This window comes from Tripterygium wilfordii, chromosome 11, assembly GCF_013401445.1.
Source record: "Tripterygium wilfordii isolate XIE 37 chromosome 11, ASM1340144v1, whole genome shotgun sequence".
Lineage (NCBI taxonomy): Eukaryota > Viridiplantae > Streptophyta > Magnoliopsida > Celastrales > Celastraceae > Tripterygium > Tripterygium wilfordii.
The window spans coordinates 13,510,021-13,531,081 of record NC_052242.1 but is presented as its reverse complement, the minus strand read 5'-3'; the positions used below and the strand labels follow the sequence as shown (position 1 = coordinate 13,531,081).

The following is a 21,061-nucleotide window of genomic DNA, read 5'->3' as shown; positions in this document are numbered from 1 at the left end:
GCCTTACGCATTCGAAACGCTCCTCTTTCCTTCCAATCACTGCCTCTCTTTCCCTCCAATACTCGATACACATACGAACACTGATGGCGAACGGCAGCGAAGATCCGAGCCGTACAAATCAGCGGTCGCAGTTTCAATTCCAGTTGCTCCATTCGCAGTCTCAGAAGAATCATGCCTCTTCTTCTCCGATGACGGAGAATCTTTTCTTTCATTCTTTCACTCGGCAACCGCCACAACCTTTCACCTCTGTTGTCCCTCCTTGCAGTACCGCTGACGATCAATGGCCTTTTATTAAGCAAGAGGTATACGTTTCTGCCGCTCTTGTTACTCTATCTCCGCTTCTCTTGTTAATATGGTAAAAAATATTAATGGCCGTCTTAGGTTTTGGTTGTTTAATTTTGGATCATTATTTCTGTCCTCTTTGCGATTTCTTGTATTGTGAGCTATACTTCTACACACGCACAAGCATATTCTCGCATTCGCTGCTTCTTTTTTTGTTGTTTTTTTATTTTCACTTTTTCTCTTGAATTTGCTTGTGTCGTCGCATCTTTCGTGTTCATAGATTATAGCTTAAATCTGTTTTACGACTGTTTGTAGTATTTACATATTTGTTTTATTATGTTGGCGAAGAAAACAATAATTAGGAGGAGATTTGGGGTTTTCGCCTGTTTCGGGGGTGCGATTGCCAAACACTTGCGATCACAGGAAAACCTGTGAGATCTAATCAGCAGCAAATATTAGCTTATGTATTTGCAATTACAGATACTTAAGACCAAAATAATGTTATCTCAATCACATTCACTGTTTTGAAGTATACCACATACTGTTAATGTGCATGCTTTCAATTTATGAAAAACATAAATCTCATAGAAACCCTACACAGACAAGATGGCCTCTCTTGGGATTTTTTTTTGTCTGGATTTTTTTTTTAATTTTTTTGATTTAAGAAATTTCCATTCCTCTATTATTCCAAGAGTTTTGATTGTCACAGTCTCTGCATCTCAATGTATAGCTATTGGAGTTCGAAATCCTTAGAGTTGCATGAATATTTTAACCTTTAGTTTATGATACTTTGATTACAGTTCCAGTTTCATGTTACTGCTAGTCAATTCTGATTCCATTGCATCTAAAATTCAATATTTAGGAATGCATTCAAATTCTGAGTACAATCATGGTGCATATTTTCACGAATCCTATAATTATCTTTGCAGTTTAACCAAACCAATGGAATAGTGAATGGTGGTGCTCAGAGTAGTGGACGATCAGTCATCCCTAAGCATAACTGTAAATCAAAGGTCAAAAAACTGGCCAAGTGTGCGACTCAAAAACTAGATGTTGGTAATGTCGTATCACAATATCAACTCATATAGCTTATCATGCATTTATCGTTTGGACTTCTTAGTTACACGATGAATTTCGTGTTGACTGATGTTTATTGCAGATTCTGTAAGTGGTGCAAACCCTGGTTGTCGATACGAATGTTCCTTAGGTATGTTTCCGTCGTTTTATCTTCAATATGCAAAAATGTATTCATGTTGAAGCATTTCATCTTTCTCCCTCTATCTCTCTCCCTCTTTTAAAATTTCATTATACATTATAAAGTTACGGGCAATAGGTTTAACGTGCTTTTGGCAGGCTTGTTAACAAAAAAATTCGTCAGTTTGATCCAGGGGGCAGAGGATGGAACCCTTGATCTGAATAAAACTGCAGAAGCATTGCAGGTAGAAAATACAATTTGCATGGTCGAAATCAATAAATGATTATGTAATTAGACTTTCTTATTAGGTTTTACGTTTCGATGTAACAAATTTTGGCTTTATGTCTTATGGCAATAGATTCAGTAGAAATGCAGTCACAATCTTTTTCTATTTATATCTCTAACTGGAACTTTTCTATATCAATAATTATGCCCATTGACCATCATAAGCCTGAGTATTTTCAAATTCTTTGTTTTGTATTTTGATAGGTCCAAAAGAGGAGGATATATGACATTACAAATGTTCTTGAAGGAATAGGATTGATAGAGAAGACTTCGAAAAACCACATACACTTTAAGTAATGATATTGATCTATTATTGGACATCTTCTTGCTCTTTATTATAGTTTGACGGTAACCTCTAGGCCTTTTGTACAGGGGATCTGACAGTTTGTGGCCAAGAGAGCTGGATGATCAAGTTTCTAGGTTAAAGGTACTTTGGACGTTGATAAGATCCTTCCGTTTAGCAGCACTTAGATTACAAGACCTTTTTTTTTCTTTTCATGTTTCAAAAATTTCATAGATGGTTTATTAATATCTCTGCCTAGAATTTTTACTGAATATATAATAACCTAGCAACACAAGGAAATAGCCTCTCTGCAATGTGGGACAAGGTTGCATGCATGAGCTCTTCGTAGGCCCTGCCGTCGCTGCTTTGACCTTGAATTTGGTTTTTCTTATGCAATTTTCATTGCAATAGTCATGGTATTGTTTGTCTAATGTACAAGGTTGAAAGGGCACATTTTCGCCAAATTGATGTAAGTGTTTATATGCCGAGATTGAGCCATTTTATTATATGTCGTCTGTTACAAGTATAGGCCTTATGGGCAGTATATCTCATGGTTGAACTGTTGCTGGAGTAGATATACCTTCTTCAATGTGAAAGTGAACAGCTAACATTATATGGACTTAGAAACATGCTTATTATCTAAGTTAGGTTTACAATATGTCCAATGCTCTAATGGTTCAGATCGATATATTAGATAATCAGCCATTGGTTGCAATTTGGATCGGGGGGAATCATAACAGGCAATTATGCAAACACTATGGTCGGATTGAATTTTTTTCCTTCTAATCGTTTGTGAAGAGTAAACTGCAAGTTGTTTCTTCTTTGGATAATTATGTATTCCCTTCTTGATTTCTTTACAGACTGAAGTCGAAAATCTATCTGCTGAAGAGTGCAGGATCGATGACTGTATAAGGTTGGTTAAGCAGGTTTTGGGATAGCATTTTATTTACTCTTAAGTCTTAACTTCACTAGGGTGTTGAATTGTCATTGTGTTCTTTTTCCAGGGAAAAGCAAGAGCTTCTGAGGGCTTTAAAGGAAGAAGAAACTAATGAAAAGTATATTCCTCCGTCTGATTTTTCACCTCCTTGCTGTTTCTGAGATGTGTTCTGGTTCATTTACTTTTTCCCTGAATAATTAGGTATCTATTTTTAACAAAGGAAGAAATAAGCAGCGTTCCACACTTCCAGGTCAATATTGCTGTGAATCTTGGGAATTTATTTGTTATTTTGCTTTTTCACTAATCATTACTAATGTTGTTGCAGAATCAAATACTTATGGCACTAAAAGCTCCTCAAGCTAGTTGTATTGAGGTTCCTGATCCTGATGAGGTGGGAATGCACAACACTGTTTGAAAATTTTCATATTATGTGATTAACTAATTAGTTACCTTTTCAGGAGCAGGATGTTGGTTTTTCTCAAAGGCAGTATAGAATGATCATTAGAAGTATGACTGGACCGATTGATTTGTATCTCTTAAGGTATTTTCTCAAACATAGCCATCTTCCCCATCCACCTCCCCTCTCTTTCCCTTCCGCTACCACCCATACCTATCATCACTTGAACCCGGGCCAGCTTAAGTTTTAATGTGATGGTTTTGACTACATTTGGCCCGTATCTTCTTCCAATACTAATTGTGCTGGTCTCATGTCCACTTCAACCTAGGTTTGAGTTTTAAATTCTTTTAAATGATGATCTTACACTACATTTTGTTTGTGTCTTCATCATTTTGCATTGTTCCATGCTTATAATCTTCTATAATGGCTATATTGATGTTTCCAGCGAAAAAGAAGGCAAAGGCCAAGATAACAGGGCAGCAAAAGCAGCAGGAGTTTCTATAAAATACAAGGGTAATCAAAATAATTCTTCAGAATCTTTGAGCTCACCGGACTTGGATACCTCTGAAATTCGGAAGATAATTCCTCCATACTATGATGTGAGTTTGTATGTACATAGAGGCTTCAAGTCATGTTTGAAGCTTATATCCATTCTTGATATTTGTGTTTTCTGGAGAGAGAAAAAGAGGAGCGAGGTGTTAGGTGACTAAAGAATTTGACTAATATATTTGCTAATCCATCTATTTGCAGATTGATGATGATTATTGGTTCCGAACAGGCGCTGAAGTGAGCCTTACAGATTTGTGGAGTAATTAATTCCTCATCACAAAGTTCAACCTTTCTGATTCCTGAAAAGTCCAGTTGGGATAATATGACATCTTCCTATACCCGAGTTAAGAAACAGTATATACTAACCACATTCGTCCCAAGCTCCCAATAACTTAAACCAAACTAGGATTGTCGCTGATGGATGATGGTCTAATCCCAGAGGATTCCCTGATGAAGCTTCTTCAGTGAGGTAATAGTTGATCCTCTTTTATCATATCTGATATTTTATATTAGTCGTAAATGATATTGTATTAAGTGATTGCTTAGGTTGACTCAAGGGTGGTTTGAAAGTGTAAATCTTTGGTTAGTTGATTTTGGTGAAGATCAAGATAGTTGTATTGCATGCTTCATTTTATGCTAAGCCTGTGCAACACTTTTAATTTGCCTGTCCTGGTAACTGCAAATGGTTAATATTCATCTGTGGCCATCCGTTGAGTGCCGGTAACACAATATCCAGGGTAAGTGGGCCGGACTCAACATTAAATGGGCCGGCCAAATATGGTTGGCCGTTCAGCTACTGCTAACTGAAAACCATTATTGGGCGCGAAATTATCTAGTTGAAAAACAAGCCTTCATCTCAGACACACGACATTCCAAAATTTTGTTGGTTCGTGAGTGTGACAGGCTCCTGACTCCCCGATGAACTCGAGGCGTAGGAATATAGGATGCGACAATGGATGAAAGGATTCTGATTGGGACACAACTTCAGCCAACAACTCTCAGCAAAAGCCACTGCCCATGGCAGATGACATACTTCCTTAATATATCACGTTTCAAACCGAGGGTTTTGGTGAATTCCACTCATGCTTAGAAAATAAATTGCAGCAATATTAGCCCAGTGTCCAAATTATGTCATATTTCCATCTGTTTGGGGTCAGCCAAATTTCCACTAGTTTAAATGCGTCTCGCCAAGCTAACTCTACATCGCACCCTTCCAACAACCTGCAGCTTCATTGTCACATCAATCAGTGCAATAGCTAAAGTTAAACCATGCAAAAAAAAAAAGCAACAAATCGAATAGAAATTTGAAGATGAGAAATTTACAACAAGAAGAACTAAGAACTCAATGCCCAACTACTGATTTTTTCCCCCTCCGCTTACTTTGGCGTTATTACTGATTAATTAATTGCCAATGTAAAACGCTAACACGGGAAGGAGCTGAAACAAACTGTTAGCGAGTTCCTGCAGAACGGGCTTTCCTCAATCTGCCACGTGTAACCCGGATGGCTTCTTCCATGATAGTCTCCTCAGTTGCCGGGTCAGCATTTTCATTGACGGAAGAAGAAGGCACAGCTTCAATCTGCTTTGCTTCTGCTTCTGCTTCTGCTTCTGCTTCATTTGTTGTAAACTGGCCCTTGGTTTCAGAAGCAACAATTGATTTTGGGGAATTCAAAGCTGCTGCTGGAGCTGCAGGAGGCGCTGCTGGAGGTCCTTGTGAAGGACCGACCTCTTCCTCTACTTCCATTTGGTGTTGACTAGAAGACGTACTAGAAGTGGGAGATGGCGGCTCTTCAGTTTGTGGTTGTGCTGCAGTAGATGATTGACGGATAGGAGCATTGGGAGGTTGGCGGTTGGGAACAGTAGGACCTTGGCGAGCCCTACCTCCTTGCGGCTGAGACACCAATAGTCAGAAAATTCAGAAAAACATGCTCTCAACGCAGTAGCATCACATAGTGGCACTTTGTATGAATTGAACAAGCGGAAATAACATAAACAAAGCTTTTAAATTGGCATTCAAACATTGACATCTTTGTCTACATTGAGGCATACTAGTATTGAGTAAATTGCAAACCTGTATTAGAAAAGGATTTAGTAAATGATGAATCAACAAAATGCAGGATTCAATAACATTCAATGACAGTACCAAGAGACAATTCAAATTGGCATGCAGACAGTACATCTTCAACCATAAGCCAGACATGCATGTGCACCACTATATAGTGGTGCAACCAAGATTTAATATTCAAGTTCTATGCCAAAAATTTTAACAAACAAAACGAAATGCATATCAAATTGTACATTAAACGAAATGAACAAGCAATAGATGAACTCCAAAGCAAGAAAAAGGAATGCAGAGCTTCTATTTCCTTGCCTTAATGGTGTCGATCTGGCTGCATATTATCACCTATGTTTTCTTTGAACAATGCTATTCTCTCATTTTCTTGCCAAAACCTTACATGGCACATTTATGGCAAATATATGAAAAAGATCAATAAGGACATTACTTGTGGTCCATGAGCAGACTAATGGCTTGGGAGTTCCATCCAAAAAAGTCATAGGATATTTCATGCTCTTTTTTTCCCTTTATATCTACGCCAACCAACTAATCCAGTTGTTTTCCATTAAAACCAGCAGTATAGTGCATGTAAACCATTTAACCATACGAGAGAGTAGAGCAAGTTTACCATTTACTGATTTTTTGGTTTACCAACACAATCAAGATGCAAAAGTTCACGGAAAGAGATTATAGTTAAAGGGCAGTGATTATCCCAAACAAATAGGTAAAGAACATTGTTTATTCAAGTCCTAGTTATGGTCGAGAAGTACCTGAGGCCTAGGCGTCGACTGTGAAGCAATATACTGCAGAATCTCAAAAACCCTTGTCTGACCATAGCTTGCAGCTCTTTGCCAGTATAATACTGCCATGTCACCAGCCCTAGTCCTTAGTTCCAACAAGTTGCGATCAATATCATTCTCATGCTTTGCAACATACGGTCTAAAGAAAGAGTCATACACATAAGTAGTTCCCTGATACAAGGAAAAAGAGATGCACCGTTACAATAAAGTAGACTTGTGACCATGTAAGAAGATAAGAGTGTCTGATGCCCCTCCCAGTAATTCACCTCTGTTTTAGGATACCAAAGATATATAAAGAACGCCAGCTTCGCTTCACTATACATAGGAACCCTTCGACAAAGCAATATGGAGAAACACAATCAAAATGTAAAATCATTATATAAAGCATGTAATTGCCTCCACAATCAAATAAAACAAATTTGTACCAGGAAATAAAAGCATCACCAATTCTCTCACATACTGTTAAGACAGCCACCAAAATCCTGCCACCCAAAGGAATATGAAGAACCTTTTTATCATGCCTATGAAAGTAGTTTCAGGATTTCAAATGAACCAAGTGGCCATGAATGACATACCAGTACTGGCACCAAAAGCGTAGTTGCTCAATCTCTGGCTTATTTTTCTCAACAGTTTTATAGCATTCATAAGCTGGATAAGCATAGCCAAAAACCATCCTGCCATAATATCCAGTAAGATTTTAATTCCACTAACAATAATGTAACCGTGAAGAGTCAAATGAAACAAATATAGAGTTTTTGGAACATACGCAAGTCCTCTCGTAAGAAACGACCCAATCATTTTGTATACCTGAAATACACAGAGAAAACAATCAAAGAACTTTAAAACACATTGCAAAAAATTTCAATTAATAAATGGCAGTTAATCAACAGATCCATAAATAGTTTAATATCATTACATAAACAGTCCTTCAAAACTACTTGCAATGTTCACAGCATCATAATCAGAACAAATTCAACACTAAACTTTTCTCGGCATTTTCTTACATTAACGAATCTATTTCATTTCCAACCTCTGCCTAAATGGATCTGTCGCCTGTGAATGAATTCAACTTATCCGTAACAAAAGAAAATCTCATGTCCGGCTAGAATTTTTTTGCAAAGTGGAGTCTAATTTTCTTAGTAACGGTTCATGACAGAAAATCAACACATACTTGCAAAGAAATTATGATAATAAAGAAACTACAATCTAAAATCTCCACAGTTTGTACTATTAAAGACCTGTAGATGCAAAACTTCCTCTCAAAAGATTATAAAACCGATATGAAACCGAGAGGGAGACTTGGCAAAGCAATAAATAATTAAGTAGACAATCACACTACTACAGTTTAATGAACCCCATAATCACATCAGTGTACAAGCTTTAACACTACATAAAAACAGATCTAAACCACAACCTAGCAATGCTTTAATTTAAACAATGTGAATCAAAGTGTCAAAAAATAGGGCAAAACTATACCTATACGATCAATCAAGATACTAATTATATCCTTATCCAACTCTAAACAAGTGAAAACCAAGTATAAATGAAATCCAAAGCATAGATATCAACAATAAAACACTAGAAACACGACACAGAACTCCAGAAACAGACTAGAATGCAATATTAGAAGAAATACAAACAAAATTCTTGAATTATAACGCCAGAACGCACCGAATGACAGCTAAACTTGAATTCAACTATCGATCAAATCAGTCGAACTAAATATTCTTACAAAATGGAGAGTCTAAGATGGAATGTAACTAGATACATTGATTAGTACCTCTCGGTGCCGATTATCGTATCCTGAGATGAACAGAACCAATAAATTTTAGAAACAAAAAATCGAAAAATGAGAGTTAACACGAAGAAGGCGAAGTCGAGAGATCAAAAAATCATCCAGAAGTTCAAGAAGACTGCCGGTGTACGAACGACTCGCCGTCACCGAATAGCCACGACGAACCGTTACGATGTGGGCGTTGGGGAGAGCGACAGAGAGAAAAAAAAAGAGAGCGGATTCGCAGTCTTTATGTCGTTTTTAAATTTCTCTTTGTTTTCTCTCTCTCTTTATATTTTAGGCTCCAGGCTTTCTGTTATGGTTTTGCGAGATCCTCTGTGCTCACCATCACAAGTAGAGTGCGTCGCTACTAGCTTAATCACCGTTGAAAGTACATTGGACGGCTCATATAATTTCATGATTGGAGGGCTAAATTATTTTAAAGCATCAATATTGTAGTCTTGCTTAAAATTCCTTCCCTATGGTAAAAAATTCCCTCTTTTTTCTTTTATTCAAAATTGTGTCATTCTAACAAGATAAAATATTATGTTGGTCAGTTACAGATCAAACATTATAATTGATCGCAGAAAGATTCGAAACATTTCACAAAGACTATTTTTTCTGAGTCCTAACAGTGTCATCTATCTTTCGGTGATAAAAATAAAATTACCCGATCCTAAATTCCTAATAACTAAAGGAAGGAAAAGAAGAATACAAAGTGGGCCAAAAAAAAGGTACAGTGGGCCTGAGTAAGCAAGGACATGGGCCTTGATCAGGCTTTGTGTCGTCCATTACAAGCTAAAAAAGAAAGGGAAGCTCATTCTTGGGGGAGACCACAACACACAAAGAGGTCTTGGATTCTACGTTTTCACCAAACTTTAGAAACTGGTCCGTTCCATTTTTATGGGGCAACAGACACTACACAAATTCAACGACACATCATTAAGATTTCAAACCCTGCTCAACCTCATGTGCACTATAATTATAGTTTGTTGGACGGTCCCTCTCAACTTTTCTCGACCAAAGTATCCATCCCTACACCACACCTTTCTTCATAGTCAATATTGTTGTCATAAAACTGTACGTTTCACTTTCGCCCAAAACGATTACTCATCTTATCAACATTAAATAAAGGCCTCTTGTTATGTGGCGCAAGTGTTGAAATTTTCAGTCAAAACACATTGATGATATGTCTGTAGTCGTTATTGGTCATTGATTATCGTTATTGATTATTAGACTCAGAAAACGCGTCTACAATCACTCGATTTATTGGGTTATGCCAGATCGATCGATGGGAGATTTTGAGTGGCATTAGGCATAATCTTAAGCGGCTGTCATGATTAGGATTTACTATCCAAAGTACAAACACCATGTGGTAATTTACTTTTTTACTTTGTACCTGTTTAGATAATCGATGCCTACTCAGTTTTGGGCCGATCCACTTTAAAGATTTAGAACGCGTTGTGGATATTTCATGAATTTAAGGCTTGGGCTTTTTAAATTATGGGCCTCATTGAAATTCGGCCCAAAACTCCAAAACATTTGTGATAAGCAACACTGCCAACTGTCTGGTGGTTGATACCGGCGTCGGCCCCACATATCCAAAAGCCAAAGAATTCCCGGTTCGCAATTTTGCATTCTCTGCGGGTCTTCTGCTTCACTTGCGCTTCACCGAACTAGGGAAATTAGAGGAATCGAGACGACGAAATGTCAATAGCGCCTTCGGTTCCTCGCCTTCACTCGCCGTTTCTGTGTTGCCCTCTCAAGATTTCTTCGTCTTCTATTTCCTACAGCTCAGCCAGAAATCAACGGTCACCATCGTCGTATCCATGCATTAGAGCGATTGAATTTGATCAAAACACGGTTTTCTTCTCCAACTCCATCTGGGTTTTGTTTTTTTTTTTTCTGATTTTGAATGGTTTTGTTTGTAAGAGTAATGATTTGGGTTCTTAATGTATTCAGGTAGTAGCAATATCAGTTGGGCTTGTGAGTGTTGCTGTTGGGATAGGCATCCCAGTCTTCTACGAAACCCAGATTGATAATGCTGTATGTCTTTTATATATGTTCTTTGAAATGTCTAACTCTTTTCTTAATGAAAATTTTTCTTCATTTTCGCATTCAAATTGTGAATTATGCAGGCTAAGCGAGAAAATACTCAGCCCTGCTTCCCTTGTAATGGCAGTGGTGCTCGTAAGTACCTATTCCCTATGAATGTCATGCATTTTTGTTGGTCTTTTTGTGTTCCACAAGTGATTGCAAATTTTATGGTCATTTAAAAGGGAAGATTAGAGTGTGAACCAATGGATGTATACAGAATATATATGCTTACACTTTTGGTAGAATATGGTGTCCCAACAAGTTATTAGAGACCATACATGATGCCTCCGCGTGATGATTTTTGGTGAAAATGGGATTCTATCCAGTGTCTTTCACGCTTAAATGATGTAGTATTCGATAATGTTACAAGATTTTTTGTTGTTGTCATGGTAACTTAGATTCATTATGCTACTCAAATTGGACTGCTAACAACATACATATGTTTTGTATATCTGGGAAATCCTCAAACTAATGTCGATAGTGGCAACATTACCGTAATTCTTGTTTGCTCACCTTGTTTGTTAGTTAGGTTTCTTAAGGCATTCCTTTACAGTGCTTAGGGAATGTGGTGAAGCTCTCTGATTTTGTTTCGTAAAATTGTTCCCGTTCTTAATTGCTCCATTAATATTTCAAATGTAGATTGCTGCTAACATGTTCTGTCCTGCATTCACAATCTGGCTTTCATAATAGTTTCCCTGGAGTACATGAAATTTATTTTCATATTCCTAAAGCATATGTTATCTGAATCTAGATAATAAAGTTTGAGACAATTGGAAACTTCATAGATTCTTGGCAAAGAATGTTAAATGTTGCCTGGATTTCTAAGGAATATTGAAGTTCAAGTACTTTGACAAGGTCTTACAGCTTACTAGTCCAAGCGTGTTAAAATTTTTGGTTTTCATGCTCTTATTTCTCTCGGTCCAAGTGGAAAACTTGGGGTCTCCTTGAGATTTTGTTTCTAAAAAGATTACTACAAGCACTTTGGGGCAAAGGATCAATCCAGTTATGGCGTTAAGGGGGACGGTGCAATGAGAGTCTAAGTGGTCTCGTCATTTCAGTATCAAAAATAAATTGATGGGACACAAATGGAACTCATTCTAAAGGTTCATGGTGATCTGAGAGTGCTAACACTTGTAAAATTTGATGGTTATTCAAATTTACTGTTGTGGAAATGTATTTCTGTCTAGAGAAATGTAGATTTTGCTTGGGGGCTGGGACTGTGACAGCAGAGCTCGGTGGTGATGAGAAAGAAGTTTCGAGATGCATTAATTGTGATGGCGCTGGATCTCTGGTGTGCACAACATGTCAAGGCTCTGGAATTCAACCCCGATATCTTGATCGCAGGTATGATCAATGTTCTAAATCATTAGTCATCTGTTAGCCCTGTTGCTCAAGAAACTAGTGAAGGCAGGCATGGAGCCTTCTCTAGATTGCTCATATTCCAGATTCCGATATTCGTTGTTAACTAAAATTTGTGTTCTTGTTTTGAACAGAGAATTCAAAGACGATGACTGAGCCGATGCAAGGTTTAGCAGCGATCATACGGCTAATCAACTTGTATGCTAAGAGGAAGGAATATAAGTCATTCATTCTATTACCCTTTTTGCTTCATAAACTTATGATGTACTACTCAATGGGTGATATGATTTCTTTGTAGTGTGCTTCAACACTTGGTATTTGTATTATTACAACCCAAAACTGTTTTGTGATCAGTTATAAATATTTTTTTAATCGTACTATCATCCCTCTCATCTCATGCATCATTCAATATTTAAATGACAAAACAAGTTCAGGAAGATATGCAAATGAGAATCAAGAAAGTTTCTAAACGAGGAAGAAAGATATGACATATGGACTCGGAAAGTTATGAGTTCGATTTTCATCGGGAGTAATATTCTTGTGACCACATGTCCGACTTTGGTCCAAGTTATCCGATCATCAAGTATGAAATTCTTGAGAATTTTTGTGTGCACGGATGTGAGTTTAGATCTATTGAATGTTTAAGGGGTAAATTTATACGATATCGTTCTTGAGTTTAAAAAAAAATTATATCACGTTTGTTCTTCAAAATCCCAAAACCAGGTTAAATTGTGGGATTTCCACTCCGTTTGTTTACATTATTTTCACTTCTTAATGGCATGAGTTATTTTTAAGTTCATAATGATTATAATCATATTAAAAAAATGAGAAAATAAACCATTAGAAAATAATATCTTTTCCTAAATATTGATTCCCCTTAAAAAACAAAAATAGCATTAGATTATAATGGAGTTGATCCAATTATTTGAGAATTGGATATAAAAAAAAAAACAATTTGACTTTTTGTACTCCTATATTTTGTTTTTGGCTAAAATATTATATATGTCCTTAAACTATCACATTTTCTTAATTATATCCTTAAACTATTTAATTTCTTCGTTCTATCCTTAAACTTTTGTTTTACACATTATTTCTGTCCAGAGTCAACTTTCCAATGTTACTTTGACAAAAATACTGAGATGGCAACTAAACGCCGACGAATATTACACATGGCTTGATGACATGGACAAAATAAAAAAATTTAAATTCATTTTTTACACCCATGAAATTAAAAAAAAAAAACAATAAATCTAAACAAATCAATGATATTGCTTTCGTCTTCAATTAACAAAACCCCAATCCCATCAAGAACATCAAGAACAAACTGAGGAATCAAAACCAAGAATCTGAAACAAAGGAACCAGTTCATCCTTTGTCCAAATTTCTTTGCAACAAGTTCTATTTGCACAAGCACTTTCCCTGCAACAAGATCTATGCGCACAAGAACAAGTGGAATGTCACGATGTACGGCGACGGGAAGCACAAGACCATCGTCCAAGCTGCAGCACTTACTTTGAAGTGACAAACCTATTAGGGTCCCCAAGCCCAAACCTTGCCGCATAGTTGCAGGTGGAAGCAAAACAAGTTCTGCAACCATGGCAAAAGAAGTCCTCCAGAAGCAAACATGAAAACACAGGACTGCCTTGGTTGCCTCTTTCGTCCGTATGAACAACTCTATAAGAGATCAACTTCGACCCAAATCAAACTTCGAAGTCAGATCTGGGTCGATCCCCTCCGGATCTGTATTTTGCCATATCTGACATGGTTGAAAATTAGTTTTTTATGACGTGTAAAATTAGTGAATAAAAAAATTTAAAAATATTTACACGTAAGCATTTTGCCAGAGTCAACATCGGAATATTGACTCGGGATATAAATGATGCACAAATTGATGGTTTAAGGATATAAATGAAAATTTTTATAGTTTAAGGATAAAAATGAGAAAAATATGATAGTCTAAGGATATATATAATATTTTAATAATATTAATTTTTAAAGGATGACGGTCCCATTAAAGAGATCTGACCTGATAACCGGTTTGCAGTTCACACGCCTTTGAGTTCAGACTTCAGACCTCTCTGTTCAAATTTTTGCGCATACAAGGTTTAGGCACGAACTCTATCACCACCAAAGTAGGGTTTAGGCGTTTAGCAGAGATGCTGTACATAATTGGTCTTGGACTCGGGGACCAGAGAGACATCACGTTAAGGGGTCTTGAAGCAGTGAAGGAATGCGAGAAGATCTATATAGAAGCCTACACTTCTCTCCTCTCTTTCGGTCTCTCCGCAGATGGTTTATCTACTCTGGTACTTCGCTGAAATTTAATTTCAATTGTTCCACATGGTTTGTGTGATCAATTCTTTAATTCTGGGATTTGGGTTCTTCTTTCTTTTCAGGAAAAGCTTTATGGGAAGCCACTAACGCTTGCAGATAGAGAAACAGTGGAAGAGAAGGCAGACGCTGTACTCGCAGAAGCTCAAGGCTCTAACGTGGCTTTCCTTGTTGTTGGAGACCCTTTTGGGTATTTTCAATTTCCTTATTTTTGTTTTCTATTCGGGTTTTCTTTTCTTAAGTTTTGAACTTTAGTACATGAAGGGTGCTTCACAGAACACCATGAACTTGAATGCTGAGCTGAAGTTTGAAGAATTTTAGAAGTAATTTTATCATCACAGTGTTGATGATTGATTAATCTGTGAAGTTCTGCGCACATTTTCAATTGTGGAGGTATAAAATTAATTGGTTTCTCAAGTCCGTGGTTGTAATAAAGCACTTGACCTGAAACACATACCATGTGATTTGTTCATATTTTGGGGAGGCGAGAGCCAAAAAATTGTATATGTAGGATCATGGTGTAGCTCTAATAGTACTTGCACCTGACTGTTGCGTGGGTTCATTTAAATTTCCTTTGCGTATACATTCTTCGGCCAGTTTTCATTTTAATTTGGAATTGGGGTGCAGGGCTACAACTCATACAGATCTTGTGGTTCGAGCTAGGAAATTGGGAATTGATGTAAAGGTGGTACATAATGCATCTGTGATGAATGCTGTTGGGGTTTGTGGCTTACAGCTCTACCGCTATGGGGAGACAGTTTCAATACCATTCTTTACAGAAACATGGAGACCTGATAGTTTTTATGAGAAGATTCAGAGAAATCGTGCACTTGGATTGCATACACTTTGCTTGTTAGGTGAGCTTATCATTTTCTAAAATTAACATACTTGATTCCTCAAGCGTGGGAACTTCAGAATGCCATATAGGTTGACGAATCTTTGAAGTGCTAACATTTTCGTAGCCTGTGCCCCTGAGAGCCCGACAAGCCCTCAACAACCATTTGGATTTTGGTTTGTTTTCCTCATAACATCTGTAGTCTTATGCTGAGACATATCAATAATGACTCGGGCAGCTGTCGAAATGTCATTCTGTTTTGTTTAAACTTTTAACTAGTTATACCTGTTTATCTAGTCAAGGGAAAATTCATTGCAGTTAATAGCCTTACATTACATGTAAAGAATAAAGTAATACAGTGGTCAGAAGTTACCCCTTTGTTCACAAGTAGGATTTTTAGGGGTCATTATTATTGGACTACATGCGCTCACTTGTCTGTCACTTGTTGGTTGGCTCAAAGATGGCATAGTCTTAAGAACAAGCATTTCACAATGTTGTTTCCATGGGTCGTTATACCATTTTATTTTATACATGCGGGATAGTTTTCTGTTAGAGATCCCAGATACATTTTTTGTTAATGTTATGTGTTGGAGTATTGGATAACTATTAGATATTCACCCTTCTAACAGCTTAAGCTTTTAGGGTGAGTGGTATTTCACATTGTGACTTAAAAAGCCTGATCATTCTATTACCAACTACAGATATACGCGTGAAGGAACCTTCTTTGGAATCATTGTGCAGGTCTATACTTGAACCAATTTACTTACTTCCTTTAAATTTTAATGAGGCAACAATATACTGTTGCTTATCCTTTTACTATGCCTGACAATTTTTCCTGGTTTTTCAGAGGTAAGAAGCTGTATGAACCACCTAGATACATGACGATAAACACTGCCATTGAGCAGCTTTTGGAGGTTGAACAAGTGTGCAGAGAATCTGGTAAGCCTCATGAACTCTTATTATCCCCAGTCTATGATTTGGGATGCAAGTATTTCTAAGTTAGCTTGGCTAAGTAGAAACACTTAATTGCAGCTAACACTTCGTAGAATATACCTATTGGTTTAACATCCACATCTATAGAAACTGAATTTCAAAGAGTCTTGTGGTCTTTGGAAGGTGGGCCCCTTCTTACTAAAACTGATTCCTAAGGAGCTTGACTTGACATATGTGCTTTTTGATAATCATAATGCTTAAGTTGATCCTGCCTCAAATTTTGAAGAGGATTAAGTGGATAGGGCTTGGCAGAATTTTTGATACTTTTGGAATTCATGCATTGCCTTGCAGCATACAGTGAAGACACTGAATGCGTTGGGTTTGCTCGGCTGGGAAGTGAAGATCAAATGATAGTTGCTGGAAGCATGAAACAACTTCTGACGCTTGATTTTGGAGAACCCCTTCATTGCCTTGTCATTGTCGGCAAGACCCATCCAGTTGAAGATGAAATGCTGGAGTTTTACAAACTTGGAGGAGATGGAACACAAAAGAAAGATAATGGGATTCTGTGATTTTTACAGACTCGGAGAAGAGTGAACGCAATAAAAGATATATAGTTTCCTTCTTCAATTGTTATGTCGCATAGAATGCGGTCTCCCCTTAATATTTCAGTGACAGTAGGGGTCGACTCGGTTTTGTATTGCCTTGCGTTATGTAACTTGCGTCTCTTCACCTTTTCAATCAAACATGGTTTGCTTTCAATGAAGTTTATTTTTCTGTTTTCAACACGACTTTGTATCATCTACTAGTCGAGTTTGATTCTGATTGACCCGTTGTATCATCTCACAAAGGGTCGTTGGTTGTGAATTTGAGATGGTGAACTTGACGGTGGGTGATCGTGAGTTCAAATTCCGGGTGTTTCTATTATTGCAATTTGTGAGATGAGACATTCTCAATCCAACGTGTGTAAATGTCATATTGTGTCATCTTCTTGTATTGAGCCTCGGTCTAAGTCTCAACTGGCTCGAGCTTTACCCATCCAGTGGATAGCCTGGTGGTTTCTACATATGCTCTGGTGCTTCAATGCTTTTAAGGCCTTGTAAGAGGTGGTGTAAGCAATTTAACTCCGACTCACAAATTAAAGTATTTAAAGTGACTTCTGAATGCGGCGAAATCGCAGTCAATCTTAGAACATGCAATTACTTGCAAAAACTGCATGGATTGCAAATACCTAAATAACTGATATTGCCACTACTAAATCCTCCAGTCAAGGGCAGGATATAAATAAACTTGCCCACTAAAGTATACTACCAGGCAAAGAAGATGATTACACTTTCAAAATAGCAAAAAGGTCATCCCCTAACTAGTTATAAGCAGCAGCAGCAGCATTACTGATCTTTCCTTGCAACCATGGCAGCCTTATATTATTGCCTTGTAGAGAAATGAAAGTTTCCCTCGAATTGGGGTCCTCAAAGAGGTCCAAAGCAGCAAAATAGAGCTGCTGATCGATGCCATCCATCGCATCCAAGGCTTTAATGCAATTAGTTATAGAAAATTTGTCATCACTCTGTTCTGGTTCCACTGTCCTCAACTTTGAAGCAGCAACCATCTCCATCATTGCTTTTCCCATGACTTCAATTGTTTCTTGATTGATTACACTCTGACTTAACAAAGAGTGTGATTCAGCTCTTTTCCTTTTCCTCTCCACTGCATTCTTCGGCATCTTTTCTTTTGGTAATGAAGGATCCTCAGATCGAGTAGTTTGGCCCCCCAGAGATGTATTGCAGCCCACTGTGTCATTGCAAACAACTTTGTCCATACCTTCAAAATGACTTGATTGGGCGTACTTCCCATCAGCTGATGTATCTATGAATATTGTGCATAGCTGATCGTATATCGGACAGTCCTTGACTTTTGTCTCAGACCGAGCCTGTGCCTGTAATTAAAACTATCAGGAACGCAGAAGACAACATTAAGAAGACACAAAGCACAATTGAAAATGAGGAAGGAAGCATACCGCAATGTCATCCCATAGGTCGAATCCAAGAAAACAAGTGTCATCCATGGCAAAGTCATTTTGAACAAAAGCTGACTTCAGATTATTGAAACGTGTCCGCAATACATCCAAGTGCTTCCTTAATTGATTGTTATTGAAGTTCAGATCTGTCTGCTTATTGAATTCGTCACGTATGTTATTCCATGTTTTCTTATCAAAGATATTGTTTGGCCTGTTTCCCAGTTGAATCTGCTTGACTACCAAGTCTGCAAATATTTTATCAAGGGATGTCGTCCACCTCGTTCTCGAACGTTCTGGCTTGTGTCGCAGACTGGCTTCACTATCCATTACAACTACAGAAGATGCATCCAAAATCAATATCAAGAAATTGACATAAAAGTCAAATTCTTTCCAATAACCAAGAATTCAAAAATACTAAAATAGAATTTGCCCAAATGGAAAAGAATCTTGATACAGTTGAGCAGACAAGGTAAAATAACCAAAACCCTAGATGAAAATTGGAGAAAAGCAATAGTACAAGACTGCTTCACAACAAGCTTAGATCAAAATTATCATCATACTAAAATAAAAAAGGTACAGATCAATTGCACCTTTTTATGTACAAGTGACATAAAATCAAAAATCACAAAGCTTAATAATGCCCAACCCTAGCAAAGTTAAACTCAGGAGAGAGTTAATTATCCCATTTTCATGTACAAAAAGAACCCTAACAAATGTAGCTAAGAAACATAGCTCTTAATAAAATATATCAAAAACCTGGCTTTAACCCTAAAACGATCTAAAACTCACATTCTGATCAACAATGGCATAGAAATATGAAATTATGAACAGAAAAACGCGCACACATACACTTTCCGCCTAACTCCTACCAGTCCCAGCAATCACAAACACGGAAAAATTAAACACAATCGAAACAGAAACAAAAACAAAAACCCTAAATTAATCAGAAGAAATCCCTAAACATATTAAAATTTTCACATAAGAAGATCAAACAACAGGGAATTAACGGAAAGCATGAGAACTACCTTGGTATCCGCTATCCTCTCCGCTTATTCTGTTTGCAAGATGGGGATTATTAGAATGTGTTCGGCATCAAAACGATGTCGTGCTCGTATGCAGCTACGAAATCCGCATGACACATTGACACTTGTTCTGTTGTTAGGCGTGTATTAGTCCTTCAAAACGCATCGTTTTGGAAATTAATGAGAGGAACCAACCGGTTGGGTTAATTGAGTTCATCCCCGTAAATGGCCCGCCGGTACCAAAATCCACTACCAGCTATTGGGCTGTAACCAAGTTACCCAATGGGCCTCAGTTCTTAGTTGATGAGTTCATCCCTAAATGGGCCGCCGGTACCAAAATCCACTACCAGCTATTGGGCTGTAACCAAGTTACCCAATGGGCCTCAGTTCTTAGTTGATGAGTTCATCCCTAAATGGGCCGCCGGTACCAAAATCCACTACCAGCTATTGGGCTGTAACCAAGTTACCCAATGGGCCTCAGTTCTTAACCTTTGCCAATTTTCGTAGGGTACTTATTAAGGGACATAAAGGTAAATTGGCGTTTGAAAAAGTTGCAACTAAATGTTTAGTAGGAGGAAAAAGAAAAGGGATTTCAATCCAAAACAGATTCTTCTAAAAAAAAAGAAAGAGGCAAAACAGGTTAGAGTATCTACTTTAACTAGAAGGGTTAGATCTCAGCATTTTTTGTCCCACGTATCCCAAATATTGATGCACACGATTTCATATGGATCATATGAGGTATAAGACCCACGATTTCACATGAATCATGTAAATCAATATTTAGGATAAATGGAAAAAAAAACACTAGATCCTTAACATTTTCGCACTTCAATAGAGACATAGGTCACAATTCACAGCAAGAGTAACATACATGTATGGTGGGTGTTCTCACATTATTGACACTTAGCCTTCAGCCAGGCCAATCTAAATTCATTTTTGATAGATATGAATGTTTCTCTCTTGTCAGGCTCCAGGAAGATATCAGAAGCAGCCAGATAAAGATATTGATCAATCCCTTGCATCCTATTTAGAACTTTGATGCAGTTGGATATTGAAAACTGGTCAGGACAATGGGGCAATGCATTAACCCTGCTGTCTGTCCAGCAAGTCATCGTTGCATCGACTCTGGCAGGGCAGTTGGTTCCCATATGGATTCTCTTAGCACGGCGTGAACTGATCGGTTCAACATTACGGCGCTTGTTTCGACCATCCGATATATTACCCTCTTCTGCCAAGTGTGAGGATCCTTCATCTGCTATGGGTTCTGCTGAAATGCTACCAACTTCAGGAGTACCCATCGAGATTATATCTTGATCTAGCTCAGTGTTGTGGCTTGGTTGAACTTGTCCACCTTCAACTCTATGTTGGCCTAGCTCAGGCCCTGAGAATAGTATGCATAACTGTTTGAATATTGGGCATTCTTTCCCTCTGATTGCGTCTGCCTCAGGATATGCCTGTGAAAATATAATTTCAGAACTACTAACATTATGAAGGTAATAACAAGAGGAAGCAAGCTGGAAGATTCATAAATGTATATACCTTAACGTAACTATTCCACACCTCATCATCATCAATGACCATGTGTAAGGCGTCATTCCAACTGAAGCTATTTTGATCAAGAAGAGACTTAATATTATTATGCAACCTCCTAAGTACACTTTGATGATTCCTCAATTGCTGCTCGCCAAATTTCAAACCAGTTCGTTTATTGAACTCTTCTCTTATGTGCTTCCAAGCCCTCTTATCGGAAACACTATTTTGCTGCATCTGCTCAATCAACAAGTCGACAAATGTCTTATCCGTCCACTTTGCTCTTGATTGATCTTGCTTAGACTGATCTTCACTAGGTACACTATCCATATCCATCTATCAAGTCATGCAACAAACTGTGAGTAGGCTTACTTTTACT

At 37.6% G+C, this 21,061-nt stretch overlaps 6 protein-coding genes across 10 annotated transcripts; 3 read left to right on the top strand and 3 right to left on the bottom strand.

The window, feature by feature from the left end:
• The first annotated feature begins 3 nt into the window (after window positions 1-3).
• LOC120009730 (transcription factor E2FC) lies at window positions 4-4,587 on the top strand. Of its 3 annotated transcripts, none has more exons than XM_038860421.1 (13): window positions 4-302; window positions 1,212-1,338; window positions 1,442-1,489; window positions 1,636-1,721; window positions 1,967-2,055; window positions 2,135-2,189; window positions 2,906-2,958; window positions 3,050-3,100; window positions 3,184-3,232; window positions 3,308-3,373; window positions 3,447-3,523; window positions 3,825-3,978; window positions 4,130-4,587. In XM_038860421.1, the coding sequence occupies exons 1-13, from the start codon at window positions 84-86 to the stop codon at window positions 4,193-4,195; spliced, it is 1,140 nt and encodes a 379-aa protein (XP_038716349.1). In that variant the 5' UTR covers window positions 4-83; the 3' UTR covers window positions 4,196-4,587. The 3 variants fall into 3 exon arrangements, with proteins under 3 accessions (XP_038716349.1, XP_038716348.1, XP_038716350.1); XM_038860420.1 differs by having other exon boundaries at window positions 3,441-3,523; XM_038860422.1 differs by lacking the exons at window positions 1,967-2,055; window positions 2,135-2,189 and having other exon boundaries at window positions 3,441-3,523.
• A 618-nt stretch (window positions 4,588-5,205) lies between these two features.
• LOC120009071 (putative HVA22-like protein g) lies at window positions 5,206-8,846 on the bottom strand. The gene is made up of 7 exons (XM_038859517.1): window positions 8,565-8,846; window positions 7,551-7,591; window positions 7,360-7,458; window positions 7,210-7,266; window positions 7,051-7,114; window positions 6,755-6,955; window positions 5,206-5,819 (listed from the first exon to the last, which is right to left on the bottom strand). The coding sequence occupies exons 2-7, from the start codon at window positions 7,580-7,582 to the stop codon at window positions 5,379-5,381; spliced, it is 894 nt and encodes a 297-aa protein (XP_038715445.1). The 5' UTR covers window positions 7,583-7,591; window positions 8,565-8,846; the 3' UTR covers window positions 5,206-5,378.
• A 1,310-nt stretch (window positions 8,847-10,156) lies between these two features.
• On the top strand, window positions 10,157-12,394 carry LOC120009739 (protein disulfide-isomerase LQY1, chloroplastic). 2 transcript variants are annotated; one of them, XM_038860432.1, is made up of 5 exons: window positions 10,157-10,421; window positions 10,521-10,604; window positions 10,697-10,748; window positions 11,843-12,062; window positions 12,149-12,394. In XM_038860432.1, the coding sequence occupies exons 1-4, from the start codon at window positions 10,266-10,268 to the stop codon at window positions 12,034-12,036; spliced, it is 486 nt and encodes a 161-aa protein (XP_038716360.1). In that variant the 5' UTR covers window positions 10,157-10,265; the 3' UTR covers window positions 12,037-12,062; window positions 12,149-12,394. The 2 variants fall into 2 exon arrangements, with proteins under 2 accessions (XP_038716360.1, XP_038716361.1); XM_038860433.1 differs by having other exon boundaries at window positions 10,164-10,421; window positions 11,843-11,999.
• A 1,658-nt stretch (window positions 12,395-14,052) lies between these two features.
• Window positions 14,053-16,901, top strand: LOC120009391 (probable diphthine methyl ester synthase). The gene is made up of 6 exons (XM_038859975.1): window positions 14,053-14,320; window positions 14,411-14,535; window positions 14,973-15,202; window positions 15,882-15,921; window positions 16,028-16,119; window positions 16,465-16,901. The coding sequence occupies exons 1-6, from the start codon at window positions 14,171-14,173 to the stop codon at window positions 16,683-16,685; spliced, it is 858 nt and encodes a 285-aa protein (XP_038715903.1). The 5' UTR covers window positions 14,053-14,170; the 3' UTR covers window positions 16,686-16,901.
• A 350-nt stretch (window positions 16,902-17,251) lies between these two features.
• On the bottom strand, window positions 17,252-19,305 carry LOC120009389 (L10-interacting MYB domain-containing protein-like). Of its 2 annotated transcripts, XM_038859972.1 has the most exons (3): window positions 19,156-19,305; window positions 18,131-18,462; window positions 17,252-18,049 (listed from the first exon to the last, which is right to left on the bottom strand). In XM_038859972.1, exons 2-3 carry the CDS (start codon window positions 18,455-18,457, stop codon window positions 17,477-17,479), a joined length of 900 nt encoding a protein of 299 aa, XP_038715900.1. In that variant the 5' UTR covers window positions 18,458-18,462; window positions 19,156-19,305; the 3' UTR covers window positions 17,252-17,476. The 2 variants fall into 2 exon arrangements, with proteins under 2 accessions (XP_038715900.1, XP_038715901.1); XM_038859973.1 differs by lacking the exon at window positions 19,156-19,305 and having other exon boundaries at window positions 18,131-19,117.
• A 500-nt stretch (window positions 19,306-19,805) lies between these two features.
• LOC120009390 (L10-interacting MYB domain-containing protein-like) lies at window positions 19,806-21,037 on the bottom strand. Its single transcript, XM_038859974.1, has 2 exons — window positions 20,692-21,037; window positions 19,806-20,606 (listed from the first exon to the last, which is right to left on the bottom strand). Exons 1-2 carry the CDS (start codon window positions 21,016-21,018, stop codon window positions 20,046-20,048), a joined length of 888 nt encoding a protein of 295 aa, XP_038715902.1. The 5' UTR covers window positions 21,019-21,037; the 3' UTR covers window positions 19,806-20,045.
• Between the last annotated feature and the right edge of the window lie 24 nt (window positions 21,038-21,061).

What these genes read in the sequence shown, in the direction of transcription:
- LOC120009071 (XM_038859517.1), bottom strand. Translation starts at nt 7,582, where the DNA reads ATGATTGGGTCGTTTCTTACGAGAGGACTTGC. An exon ending in TTTCTTACGAGAGGACTTGC is followed by an intron (nt 7,459 to 7,550) that starts GTATGTTCCAAA and finishes ATATTATGGCAG; the next exon opens with GATGGTTTTTGGCTATGCTT. An exon ending in CGCTTTTGGTGCCAGTACTG is followed by an intron (nt 7,267 to 7,359) that starts GTATGTCATTCA and finishes TTTGGGTGGCAG; the next exon opens with GATTTTGGTGGCTGTCTTAA.
- LOC120009739 (XM_038860432.1), top strand. Translation starts at nt 10,266, where the DNA reads ATGTCAATAGCGCCTTCGGTTCCTCGCCTTCACTCGCCGTTTCTGTGT. An exon ending in AAACCCAGATTGATAATGCT is followed by an intron (nt 10,605 to 10,696) that starts GTATGTCTTTTA and finishes TGAATTATGCAG; the next exon opens with GCTAAGCGAGAAAATACTCA. An exon ending in TTGTAATGGCAGTGGTGCTC is followed by an intron (nt 10,749 to 11,842) that starts GTAAGTACCTAT and finishes ATTTCTGTCTAG; the next exon opens with AGAAATGTAGATTTTGCTTG.
- LOC120009730 (XM_038860420.1), top strand. Translation starts at nt 84, where the DNA reads ATGGCGAACGGCAGCGAAGATCCGAGCCGTACAAATCAGCGGTCGCAG. An exon ending in GGCCTTTTATTAAGCAAGAG is followed by an intron (nt 303 to 1,211) that starts GTATACGTTTCT and finishes TTATCTTTGCAG; the next exon opens with TTTAACCAAACCAATGGAAT. An exon ending in TAATTCCTCCATACTATGAT is followed by an intron (nt 3,979 to 4,129) that starts GTGAGTTTGTAT and finishes ATCTATTTGCAG; the next exon opens with ATTGATGATGATTATTGGTT.
- LOC120009390 (XM_038859974.1), bottom strand. Translation starts at nt 21,018, where the DNA reads ATGGATATGGATAGTGTACCTAGTGAAGATCAGTCTAAGCAAGATCAA. An exon ending in TGTGGAATAGTTACGTTAAG is followed by an intron (nt 20,607 to 20,691) that starts GTATATACATTT and finishes ATATTTTCACAG; the next exon opens with GCATATCCTGAGGCAGACGC.
- LOC120009389 (XM_038859972.1), bottom strand. Translation starts at nt 18,457, where the DNA reads ATGGATAGTGAAGCCAGTCTGCGACACAAGCCAGAACGTTCGAGAACG. An exon ending in ACCTATGGGATGACATTGCG is followed by an intron (nt 18,050 to 18,130) that starts GTATGCTTCCTT and finishes TTTTAATTACAG; the next exon opens with GCACAGGCTCGGTCTGAGAC.
- LOC120009391 (XM_038859975.1), top strand. Translation starts at nt 14,171, where the DNA reads ATGCTGTACATAATTGGTCTTGGACTCGGGGACCAGAGAGACATCACG. An exon ending in GTTGTTGGAGACCCTTTTGG is followed by an intron (nt 14,536 to 14,972) that starts GTATTTTCAATT and finishes ATTGGGGTGCAG; the next exon opens with GGCTACAACTCATACAGATC. An exon ending in GCATACACTTTGCTTGTTAG is followed by an intron (nt 15,203 to 15,881) that starts GTGAGCTTATCA and finishes TACCAACTACAG; the next exon opens with ATATACGCGTGAAGGAACCT.